General features: G+C 35.5%; 1 protein-coding gene across 1 annotated transcript in view; it reads right to left on the reverse strand.

Annotated features, from left to right (window-relative positions):
* Nucleotides 1-13,144, reverse strand: part of TRPM7 (transient receptor potential cation channel subfamily M member 7) — a 109,711-nt gene that overhangs the window by 61,604 nt on the left and 34,963 nt on the right. Inside the window, exons 12-14 of the mRNA XM_086319039.1 lie at nt 11,840-11,963; nt 11,346-11,418; nt 9,982-10,082 (exon numbers count right to left, since the gene is read on the reverse strand). Of these exons, the coding sequence (XP_086175165.1) occupies nt 9,982-10,082; nt 11,346-11,418; nt 11,840-11,963 (298 nt within the window). The remainder of the gene's footprint in view (nt 1-9,981; nt 10,083-11,345; nt 11,419-11,839; nt 11,964-13,144) is intronic.

Consider the following 13,144-nt stretch of genomic DNA (forward strand, 5'->3'; position numbering starts at 1 on the left):
TGCAATGCAGGAGATCCAGGTTTCATCCCTGAGTCTGGAGACGAGAATGGCTACCCACTCCAGTATTCTTGCCTGGAGAATTCCATGGACAGAGGAGCCTGGTGGGCTAAGGTCCATGGGGTTGCAAACAATCAGATACGTCTGAGTGACTAACAACTTTTCAACACTTGTAATTGTTTACAGACTCTTTTAGAGGCTTCAACAGACTCTAAATCAAATACCCTAAAATTAATGGAGACGCAAATAGAGAAATTTCACCAAGAATCTAAAATCCATTAAAAACAGTATATTTAATACTACTGTTATATTAGTATCTTTTCATCGCTTTTGCATATTTTAAAATATTTTGGTATCATATAATAAAAAAAACTCTGATGAAAATCAATAGCAAATCATTAGCTTTTTTCACCTGTTGTGTTTTAATCTTATTCCGATTCTATCTTCAGAAATTTACTATATGAGGGAGAAGGTGGGAGGGAGGCTCTAGAGCGAGGGAGTATATGTATATTTGTAGCTGATTCACACTACTATAGAACAGAAATCAACAACATTGTAAAGCAATTATCCTCCAATTAAAAATAAATTTTAAGAAAAGTTTACAACTATATAACCTTTTTACAGCAGCTTCTAGTACTATTTCTTCATCAATCCATCATCGATTTCTATTATTTCGCAAAGGGTATGGTCTCCAAAATCTTTTTAAGTATACAGACTAAGTATTAATGCATGCCTAACACATGATGGATGGATGGAAGATATTTTCTGTGATTTTTTTCACCATTCAGTTCTACCTCATAAGAAGGAATACATTTTGACATTGCACTTAAAAACAAGGCACAACTTATAAGAATGTAACACTTATTTTCTTAAATATTAACAGTCTGTAACTTATCATAGCATGTTATTCCTATGTTAGTTTAAGATTACATCCTACTTTCTCTTATCACATACAAATCTGATTTGCAATTAACTTATTCTAACATTAACAACATTTGCTCTATTGAAATATGTTTCTACTATAAATCATCTTCATTTCCCTATCTTCAATATAATTAGGGCATTATAGTATTTTTCAAAACAATTTGTGTAGTAGGTATTTACCGAATTTCTTTTCCACATAATAAAAAAAGGTGTAACAAAGTTTTTGTTGTAAAAAAGAAGTATTCTAGCCAACTGGGTTTATAATCATTGACCTAGAACAGTAACAAAGCCTACCAAAATTTTCACACCTGAGGAAAAAAGGCTTAGTTAAAAAACAAGTCTGTAAAACAGAATTTGTTTACATACTCAGTGCATACTGAACTCCTAACAAAAATAAAAGTAAAAAATATAAACAACTGTCCTGCAGACTACGTTCAGGGTGAAGAAGCATAAAATCAGGCTTCCCAGGTGGTTCAGTGGTATTGCAGGAGATAAGGGAGACATAGGTTTGATCCCTAAGTCAGGAAGATCCTTTGGAGAAGAATTACATCTGTATTCAAAGAATTCACACCTGTATTCTTGCCTGGGAAATCCCATGGATAAAGGAACCTGGAGGGTTATAAGTCCATGAGGTCACAAAGAATCAGACATGACTTAGTGATTAAGCACACAGCACAAGCATAAATCAAATAGATAATACTATGTAGAACAAATCTTTGAGATAAAACAAAGACTCTTGAGAGTCCCTCGGATTGCAAGGAGATCCAACCAGTCCCTCCTAAAGGAGATCAGTCCTGGGTGTTCATTGGAAGGACGGATGTTAAAGCTGAAACTCCAATACTTTGGCCACCTGATGCGAAGAGCTGACTCATTTGAAAAGACCCAGATGCTGGGAAAGATTGAGGGCAGGAGGAGAAGGGGACAACAGAGTATGAAATGGCTGGATGGCATCACCGACTCAATGGACATGAGTTTGAGTAACCTCCGGGAGTTGGTGATGGACAGGGAGGCCTGGCGTGCTGAGATTCATAGGGTTGCAAAGAGTTGGACATGACTGAGCAACTGAACTGAACAGGTGTGAAGTGATAGTTCATTGTGGTTTTGATATGCATTCCCCTAATGATTAATAATGCTGAGCGTCTTTTCATGAATATATTGGCTATTTGCATGCCTTCTTTGGAAAAATATCTATTCAGATTTTCTGTCCATTTTTCAGTTGGGTTTTTTGGTTTTGTTTGATTTTTATCTTTTGCTTGTTTTTGCTTTCCCTTATGTATTATGGATATTAGTCACTTATCAGATTTATGATTTGTAAATATGTTCTTCCATGAGTAGGCTGCCTTTTCATTTTGTTGACGGCTTCTTCTGTTGTGCAGAAGATTTTTAATTTGAGGTAGTCTTACCTGTTTGCACTTTTAGGTTGTGTTTTTGGTGTGATTAAAAAAATCATCACTAAAATCTATGTCAAGGAGCTTACCACCTATGATTTCTTCTATAAGTTTTATGGTTCCAAGTCTTATGTTTAAGTCTTTGATCCATTTTGAATTGATTTTTGTGTGGGGTATAAGACAGTGGTCAAGTTTCAGTCTTTTCATGCAACTGTGTAGTTTTTCTAACACAAATAATTGAAAAAATACTGTCCTTTCCCCTTTGTATAGTCTTGACTACTGTCAAAAATTAATTGGCATAATATGTGCATAAGTTTATATCTGGGCTCTCTATTCTGCTCCATTGATCTATGTATCTATTTTTATGCCACCATCATGTTTAAATTACTACAGCTTTGTGAAAAGTTTGAAGTCAAGCAGCATAATGCTTTCAGCTTTATTCTTCTTTCTCAAGACTCTTTCAGCTACTTAGGATCTTCAGGGGTTCTATACAAATTTTAGAATTGCTTCTTCTATTTCTGTGAAGCCACTGGAACTTTGATAGGGACTGCACAGAATCTACAGATTGCTTTAAGTAGTGCAGACATTTTAGCAATATTGATTTCTATCAATTAGCATGAAATATCTTTCCATTTCTGTATACATTCTTCAATTTCTTTCATCAACATATTATAGTTTTCGGCACATACATCTTTCACTTCCTTGGCTGAATTTATTTCTAGGTAATTTATTCTATTTGATGCAATTGTGAATGAGATTTTCACACAATCAGTTCAGTCGCTCAGTCATGTCCGACTCCTTGTGACCCCATGGACTGCAGCATGCCAGGCTTACCTGTCCATCACCAACTCCCAGAGCTTACTCAAACTCATGTCCACTGAGTCAGTGATGCCATCCAACCATCTCATCCTGTCATCCCCTTCTCCTCCCATCTTCAATTTTTCCCAGCATCAGGGTCTTTTCCAATGAGTCAGTTTTCCGCATCAGGTGGCCAAAGTATTGGAGTTTCAGCTTCAACATCAGTCCTTCCAATGAACACCCAGGACTGATCTCCTTTGGAATGGACTGGTTGGATCTCCTTGCAGTCCAAAGGACTCTCAAGAGTCTTCTCCAACATCACAGCTCAAAAGCATCAATTCTTCGGCGCTCAGCTTTCTTTATAGTCCAACTCTCACATCCATACATGACTAATGGAAAAACCATAGCTTTGACTAGACAGACGTTTGTTGGCAAAGTAATGTCTCTGCTTTTAATGCTGTTTAGGTTGGTCATAACTTTTTTTCCAAGGAGCAAGCGTCTTTTAATTTCATGGCTATAGTCACCATCTGCAGTAATTTTGGAGCCCCCCAAAATAAAGTCTCTCCCTGTTTTCATTATTTCACTATCTATTTGTCATGAAGTGATGGGACTGGATGCCATGATCTTAGTTTTCTGAATGTTGAGTTTTAAGCCAACTTTTTCAGTCTCCTCTTTCACTTTCATCAAGAGGATCGTTAGTTCCTCTTTGCTTTCTGCCATGAGTGTGGTGTCATCTGTATATCTGAGGTTACTGGTATTTCTCCTGGCAATCTTGATTCCAGCTTGTGCTTCATCCAGTCCAGCATTTCACACAATATATTTATGCATACTGATTTTGCATCCTGCAACTTTGCTGAACACACTAGTTCTAACAGTTTTTTGGTGAAGTCTTTAGGGTTTTTTACATATGGTATCACGTCATCAGCAAAGAGCGACAATTTTACTTCTTTTCCAACTTACACGCCTTTTATTACTTTTTCTTGCCTAACTGCTATAGTGAGGGCTTCCAACACTATGTGCAATAAAAGCAGCAAGGGTGTTTTATTCTTTATCTTAGAGGAAAAGCTTTCAACTTTTCATCATTGAGCATGACATTAGCTGTAGGTTTGTCATATATGTCTTTATTATATTGAAGGACATTCTCTCCATACCTGCTCTGTTGAGTCTTTATCATAAACAGATATGGAATTAGGTGAAATACTTTTTCTGCATCTATTGAATTGATTACACAATTTTTATCATTCACTTTCTTTTTTAATAACTTTATTTATTTTTGGCTGTGCTGGGTCATCACTGTTGCATGGGCTTTTCTTTAGTTGTGGCGAGTGAGGGCTACTCTCTAGTTGTAGTTTGTAGGCTTCTCATTGTGGTGACTTCTCTTGTTGAAGAGCACAGGCTCTAGGGAACATGGGGCTTCAGTAGTTGTGGCCCATGGGCTCAGCAGTTATGCTTCCGAGCTAGAGGGTACAAACTCAATAGTCATGATGCATGTGTTTAGTTGGTCTAGAGCACGTGGGATCTTCCCAGATCACAGATCAAACCTGTGTCTCTTGCATTGGCAAGTGGATTCTTTACCACTGAGCCACCAGGGAAGCCCTTATCACTCATTTTTTGTGATGTATCATGCTTGACTGATTTGTAGATCTCCAGAATAAATCCCACCTGATTATGGTATATTGTTGAATTCACTTTTCTAAGATCTTCTCTCAAAAGTTGTTGTCTGAGCAACTGGGTTCCATCTGTCTGAATCTGGATGCTAAAACACTCCCTTTAAGGACACTAAAAGGTACTGGCACATTCTCAACTACTGGGAGCTAGTAAAAATATAATATGCTGCTTGAAGAAGCAGAAAGGTTTGAGAGAGAACAAAAAGCTGGGGCAAAGTTGACTGACAAGGTTCATCCCCTACACAAGACTACCTCTTCAACACTAGAAGAGCTGGGGGATTTCCCTGGCAGTCCAGTGATTAACATGCCATGCTTCCAGTGGTGTGGGTTTGCTTCCTGGGTAGGGAACTAAGATTCTGCACACACCACATGACCAAAAAAAAACCACACAATTGGAAGAGATGGTTATTTCATCTACTGTATAGAAACCAGTACAGAGTCAAGTAAAATAGAGAAATATGTTCCAAATGAAAGAGTAAGAAAAAACAATGAAATGGAGGTAAGTAATTTACCTGAGAAAGAGTTCAGAGTAATTATTATAAAGATGCTTACCAAACTGTGGAGAAGAATGAACACAGCAAGAACTTCAATGAAGAGATGGAAAATCTAGGACCGTATCAACCAGAAGTCACAGAACTGAAGAATAAAAGACTAAACTGAAAAATACACTAACAGGGTTCAACAGCAGACTAGATGAAGCAGAAGAAAGGATCAGTCAACTTGAAGATAAAGCAGTAGAATTCACCCAATCAGAGTAGCAAAAAGAATTTTTCAAAAAGTTAAGTTAGCTTAAGAAACTTACAAGACAATATCAAATGGACTAACATATTTTAGGTTTCCCAGAAAAAGAGTGAGACAAAAGGGTAGAAATCATATTTGAAGAAATAATGACTGAAATGTCTCTAATCTCAGGAAGAAAACAGACATCCAGATACAGTAAGTTCAGAGAGTTCCAAATAAGGTGAACTGCAAGGAGATCCAACCAGTCCATCCTAAAGGAGATCAGTCCTGGGTGTTCATTGGAGGGACTGATGTTGAAGCTGAAACTCTAATACTTTGGCCACCTGATGCGAAGAGCTGACTTATTTGAAAAGACCCTGATGCTGGGAAAGACTGAGGGCAGGAGAAGGGGACGACAGAGAATAAGATGGTTGGATGGCATCACCGACTCAATGGACATGGGTTTGAGTGGACTCCAGGAGTTGGTGATGAACAGGGAGGCCTGGTGCGCTGCAGTTCATGGGGTTGCAAAGAGTCAGACACGATTGAGTGACTGAACTGAAACTAATAGAGACCTTCACAGAGATACATAACTGAAAATGCCAAAAGTTAAAGACAAGGAGAGGATATTATAAGCAATAAGAGAAAAACAACTTGTAACACACAAGGGAATCTCCATAAGACTATCAGAAGATTTTTCAGCAGAAACTCTGCAGGCTAGATGGGAGTAGCATGATATATTCAAAGAACTGAAAGAAAAAACTTCCAATGAAGAATACTCTAAACTTGGCAAAAATTCTTAATCTGAATTGAAGGAGAGAGAGACTTTTCCAAACTGGCAAAAAATAAAGGGGTCTATCATCACTAAACCAGCCTTTCAAGAAATGTTAAAGGAGCTTCTTTTAAGCTGAAAAGAAAAGGTGGTACTTAGTAATAAGAAAACATATGAAAGAATAAATCTCAGTGGAAAGGTAAACATACAGTAAAGTAGTAAATTAATCACTTATGAAGTTAGAATAAAGGTTAAAAGACAAAAGTAGTAAAAACAGCCATGATTACAGTAATTAGTTAAGAGAAACTCACAGTAAAAAGATGTAAAATGTGACATCAAAAACAAAACAGGAAGGGTAATATGAAAATGTTAATATTTAGAATGGGATCAAAGAAGTGGTTATTAACATAAAACAGACTGTTAAGAGATATAAGTTATTATCTGTAACTCTCATGGTAACCACAAAGCAAAAAGCTACAGTAAATATGCAAAAGATAAAGAGAAAGGAATATAAACATATCATTAAAGAAAGTCATCAAACTATAAAAGGAGAGCAAGAGGAAAAAAAAAGAAAAGAACAGAGAGGAATTACAAAAACAGCCAGAAATCAGTTAACAAAATGTCAGTAAGTACATACTTATAATAATTATTTTAAATGTGCTGCTGCTGCTGCTGCTAAGTCGCTTCAGTCGTGCCCGACTCTGTGCAACTCCAGAGACGGCAGCCCACCAGGCTCCCCTGTCCCTGGGATTCTCCAGGCAAGAACACGGGAGTGGGTTGCCATTTCCTTCTCCAATGCATAAAAGTGAAAAGTGAAAGTGAAGTCGCTCAGTCGTGTCCGACTCCTAGCGACCCCATGGACTGCAGCCTACCAGGCTCCTCCGTCCATGGGATTTTCCAGGCAAGAGTACTGGAGTGGAGTATGGACTAAATTCAATAATTCAAAGACAAAGAGTAGCTAAATGAATAAAAATATAAGAACCTATCTACATGCTGTCTATAACAGACTCATTTTAGATGTAAAGACACGCAGACTGAAAGTAAAGAAATGGAAAAGGATATTCCATGCAAATGGAAACCAAACAAAAGCTTACCTATATCAGATAGAGGAGAGTTTAATAAAAAACTGTAATAAGAAACAAAGATGGATGGTACATAATGTTAAAGTGGTCAGTTCAACAAGAAGATACAACATTTGTAAATATTTTTGTACCTAACATAGGAGCACCTAAATGCATAAAGCAAACAGTAACAGACTTAAAGGAAGAAACAGACAGCAATTCAAAATTATAGCCACTTACATAAATGGATAGATCATTCAGATAGAAAATCAGTACGAAATCATAAGCCTTAAATGACAAAATAGACCCTAGGATTTAATACAGATATACAGAAAGTTCCTTCCTCAAAGCAACAAATACACATTCTTCTACAGTGTACATAAAATTTTATAGGACAGACAATGTTAAGCCACAAAACATGTCTTAATAAGTTTAAGAAAACTGAAATCATACCAAGCATCTTTTCTGGCCACAGTGATATGAAACTAGAAATTAATCATACAAAGAAAACTGGAAAATTTAAAAATGTGTAAAGATCAAACAACATGCTACTCAACAACAAATGGGTCAAAGAAGAAATCAAAATAGAAATAAAAAAATATCTTGAGACAAACAAAAATGAAAATATGACATACCAAAAATTTATGGTATACAGCAAAAGCAGTTCTAAAACGGAAGTTCACAGAAGAACAAAAAATGTCTCAAGTAACATAACTTTATACTTCAAGAGACCAGAACAAAAAAGAATTAATGATACTCAAAGTCAGCAGATGGAAGAAAGTAACAAAGATTAGACAGATATAAATGAAACAGATTGAAAAGACAACTATAATGAAACTAGAGCTACTTCTTCGAAAAGATAAAACTGAAAGCCCAAACATTTGGAACTTAAAAGCTTTTATAGAGCAAAGGAAACCATAAACAAAACAAAAAGACAACCCTCAGAATGGAGGAAAATACCTGCAAACAAAGCAACTGTGCACGCATGCTCCATTGTCTCTGACTCTGTGACCCTACAGACTGCCAAGCTCCTCTGTCTGGGGTTGCCATTTTCTCCTTCAGGAGATCTTCTCAACCCAGGGATTGAACCTGCATCTCCTGCATTGGCAGGAAGATTTTTTACCACTGTGTCACCTGAAAAGCCAATTATTAGGGAAATGCACATCAAAACTACAATGAAGTATCCCCTCAACCAGTCAGAATGGCCATCATCAAGAAATCTGTCAACAATAAATGCTGGAGACAGTGTGAAGAAAAGGGAACCCTCTTGCCCTACTGGTGGTAATGTAAACTGATACAGCCATGATGGAGAATAGCATGGAGGTTCCTTAAAAAACTGAAAATAGAACTACCATATGACTCAGCAATACCACTACTGGACATATACTTAGAGAAAAATAATTCAAATAGACATTTGTACCCCAATGTTCATTGCAGCATTGTATGAAACAGCCAAGACATTATATGCAACAGCCAAGACATGGATAAAGAAGATGTGCTACATATATATGGTGAAATATTACTCAGCCATAAAATGGGATGAAATTGAGTCATCTGTAGTAATGTGAATCAACCTAGAGTCTGTCATACAGAGTGAAGTCAGTCAGAAAAACAAATGCTATATATTAACATATATATAAGGAATCTAGAAAACTGGTACAGATGAACCTATTTGCAGGGCAGGAGTAGAGGCACAAATGTAGAAAATAGACATGTGTGAACACAGAGGGGGAAGAGAAGGTGGGACGAATTAGGAGTGTGGCACTGAAAAATATACATTACCATGTGTAAAACAGATAGCTAGTGGGAAGTTGCTGTATAACACGGGGAGCTCAGCTCGGTGCTCTGTAATGACCTGGAGGGATGGGATCGGGGCAGTGGGAGAGAAGCTCAAGGAGGAGGGGATACATGTGTGCATATGGCTAATTCTCCGTTGTACAGCTTCCACTGACACAACAGTGTGAAGTTATTATAATTCCAATAAAAAAAAAAAACCGACAAGCCTTTAGCTAGACTCAAGAAGAAAAACAGAGAGGACTCAAATAAATAAAAAATGAAAGAGATGTTACAAATGATACCAGAGATATAAAGGAACATAAGAGGTTAACATAAAAATTATATGCCAAAAAACTGGACAACCTAGAAGAAACAGTTAAATTCCTAGAAACATAAACTTACCAAAACTGAATCATGATGAAATAGAAATTGTGAACAGATTAATTAGGAATAAGGACCAGACAGCTTCACTGGTAAATTTTACCAAACATTCAAAGAAGAATTAATACCAATCCTTCTCAAACTCTTCCAAATTTATCTTATGAACCCAAAGTTACTCTGAGCCCCAAATCAGACAAGGACGCCACCAGAAAAAGCAATTACAGGAAAACATTCCAGACAAACACAGATGCAAGTTATAGAATTTTTAGAGATCTATATCTTATTAAAAAAACACAGTTTTTATCAAGAGGCAAACGGAACTTACTAAATTCTAAATGGATCTGGATGCTGCAGAAATGTTTAGTTACAGTAATTTTGCACTTTTGACTGACAGGTAAAATGTCAAGTTAGGACACAGTTTCAGCAAATATTGTGTTATAATTCAGCTTAATTACTAAGCTAAATGTATACATTGCTTGTATACATTATTTACATACCAGCCACTGCTGTCCATAAACAAATACATGATTTTTGGCGATGTCAACTCTATCCCAAGCCAATGTAAGGATGAGCTGGTCAAATGCAGATGCATTAGTGCCTAATTGAATAAAGAAAACAGTTGACAAGTTTATTTAACTTATTTGAATTTTTTGGCAAGTACATTTTTGTACATGTTTAATAGGATGAATTTATAGAAGTCAAACTGCTGTGTAGAAAGATATATAAAGTTTTTGATACACTGCCAAAATAAATTCCAGAAATGTTATACCATCCTTCAGGAGTATACAAATACCCAGTAGGAGGATAAAAAGCTTCCCCCCACCCCCAATTTATAGGGTTTCTTTGTTTTAACATCTTTCTATCATTTCCAAATTTCCACATTTCTGCTAATATCTATTACATAAATTCTGACTCATTTTTCCATGGATTATTCATCTGCTTATCACTAATTTTTAACACCTTCCAGTGATCTTTCCACATTCCTGTTCTTAGTTATCTCATCTATAAAATGAAGAAAATAGGAAATCTAACTCTTAGGGCTGCTGCAAGAGTAAACAACATAAACTACTAAAGCACAGTAGCTAGTTCACAGAAAGAATATAGCAAATATTAGTGCTCTCTTTTTATTTTTTATACTTATGAAATCATACTTATTGACCTTTCCCTTTATGGTTTCTAGGCTTCCTATTATTTATGATCTTTATTCTTAGATGACGTAAACATGCTATATTTATTATAGTATTTTTAAAATGTTTGATCTTTTGGCAATTTATTATGGCCTAACATTTGCAAAATTCTTGTGAATGATAAGACAACACCCTCTTGCTCTGCTTCTGCTACCTCATTCCACACTGTCAGGTATTTAGATGGAACAACATTTTAGTTTATAATTTTTGAAAAGATTTCTCACTATAATACTGTTTATCAGTTGGATGCCTTTGGAAAGATAATGAGAGAAAAACAATTCAAGTGAAAGTATAATAACCCCTCAGTCCTAGAAGATACAAGTTTTCTTTCCAAACTTTCCTTCCTAATAAAAATCGCACATTTAAGAATACTATCTTTAATTTCTATCAACTAATACCTTATTACCTTTAAACACTTATTTTTCAGCCAATTAAAAATGTAACACATTTTATACATCCTTAACAAGATAACAGGCCTAATGGCATAAATTCTAGTTTGAACTTTTAAAAAAATTATATACTATAAAGACAAAAGTGAATTTGCTGTCATAGAAAGTGAATGCTATGTCTTTTACAAAGAAAAATTATTGAAAAATTTAATTCTCAAATTAACAAACACTAACTTATATAAAGACTGTAAATGAAAGACCTAACAAATAAATTTGAAACCTTACCTTTAAGCAGTGCAGTAAGTATTGCTACATCTATATCTTGATGTTCATCTGATCCAATGTGGAAAACAGTGATCTATTTAAAGATTAATCCATAATATTATGCATTTACATTTTAAAAGCTAAGGCATAAAGCAAATAAATCACACATAAATCACAAAGTAATTTCAAAGTACATGGCATATACAATTTTGGGAGGTCAGAAATAATTTCATTATAATAAAAAAACCCCAAAATTAAAAATCTGTATCATTTACCAAATAAAATTCAAGTATATTCAAACCTTTAATATTTTTCTAACTGAGAATTCTCCCTGCAGTCCAGTGGTTAGGACTCCGTGCTTTTATGGCCAAGGGCTTGGGTTCAATTTCTGGTTGGGAAACTAAGATCCCACAAGCCACAGGGGTGGCCAAAAATTAATTTTTTAAAAGTATTTCTCTAGTTTAGAATGTGCTTTGAATGAAATAAAAAGGCTTATTCTGATGAAATCTACTTACGAGCTCCTTTCTTTTCATACATTCCATTAGTGTTTGAAATAAATGAACTGCTTCACTCTGGCCAAAGTTAAATGTTTTTTTGATAGTTGAAATAATATCGGGCTCTGCTGCATCAGGAAGATTCCTGAAGTAAGAGGAAACACAACTTAATCCACTGATTTCAAATTCTGCAATTTGAAGAATCTAGTATCATCAAGTACTGTTGGACAGGCAAGGCATTTAAAGATACTGTATTAAGTACTTGGGAAAAAACTAAATACTCAACCGTGAGTGAAATCTGCTTCATTAGACTCCCACTACAAATCACAAGGGTGAAAAATGGAAAATGGAGTGATTTTTCTCTTTGAATTATTTCCAACATTTTTTTATAAGGCATGTGAGTACATTATCAGTACTCACATTCTATAAGATTTTGTATAATCTTAAGATATTATGATGTGTAAACCAGTATTTCACCAAAATGTGTTAAATATCAGCACATTTGCATTTTTATTTCTTTTTCTCAAAGTGGAATATATTTACATGGCTCAAAAGTTTGATATAAAATATAAAGATGTGCAAATTCATAGTGAACGTGTCCTTTTCACTGTCTTCTATCAGTCCATTCCATCTCAACGGCTCTCAAGAAACACTATTATTTTGTGTAACTTTCCAGGATCTCTTTCCATACATACAATTCTGCTTTTCTCCCACATGAAAGGCACCATAATATATATGTTACTGTACATTTTCCTTTTTCTACATATATATTGTTAATCTTCTCAAGTCTACTAACCAGATTAAAACCATACATAAAACTATTGCAAACTATTCCACTGTGCAGATGTACCATGTTATTTATCTAGTCCCCTTGATATATGCTCTATATTGTTCCAATCTTTTATTATGACAAACCACACTGTAATGCATAACTTTATGTAAGTTACTTCATATGTGTACATTTGTAGGAAAATTACCAGAAATAAAACTATCAAGTCAAAAGATATGTGCCTCTGTATATTTAACAGATCTTGCAAAATTGTCCATAACAGACAGTTATATTTTAACTCATTCTAATAATGTGTCAGACAGGCCTTTTCCTCAACACTTAGGAAGGTATTTTCATGTTCATAAAACACCGAAATGAATTTAATATTCTAGAAGCCACAAGCTTCTTTATGCAAGGGTGCGCAGTTGTGTCCTACTCTTTGCGACCCCATGAACTGTAGCCCATCAGGCTCCTCTGTCCATGGAATTTTTCCAGGCAAGAACACTGGAGTGGGTTGCCATTTCCTACTCCAGACCCAGGGATCAAACCTGCATGTT

This window comes from Bos grunniens, chromosome 10 (assembly GCF_055505025.1).
Source record: "Bos grunniens cultivar Pamir isolate PY7600 chromosome 10, Bosgru_T2T1.0, whole genome shotgun sequence".
Classification (NCBI taxonomy): domain Eukaryota; kingdom Metazoa; phylum Chordata; class Mammalia; order Artiodactyla; family Bovidae; genus Bos; species Bos grunniens.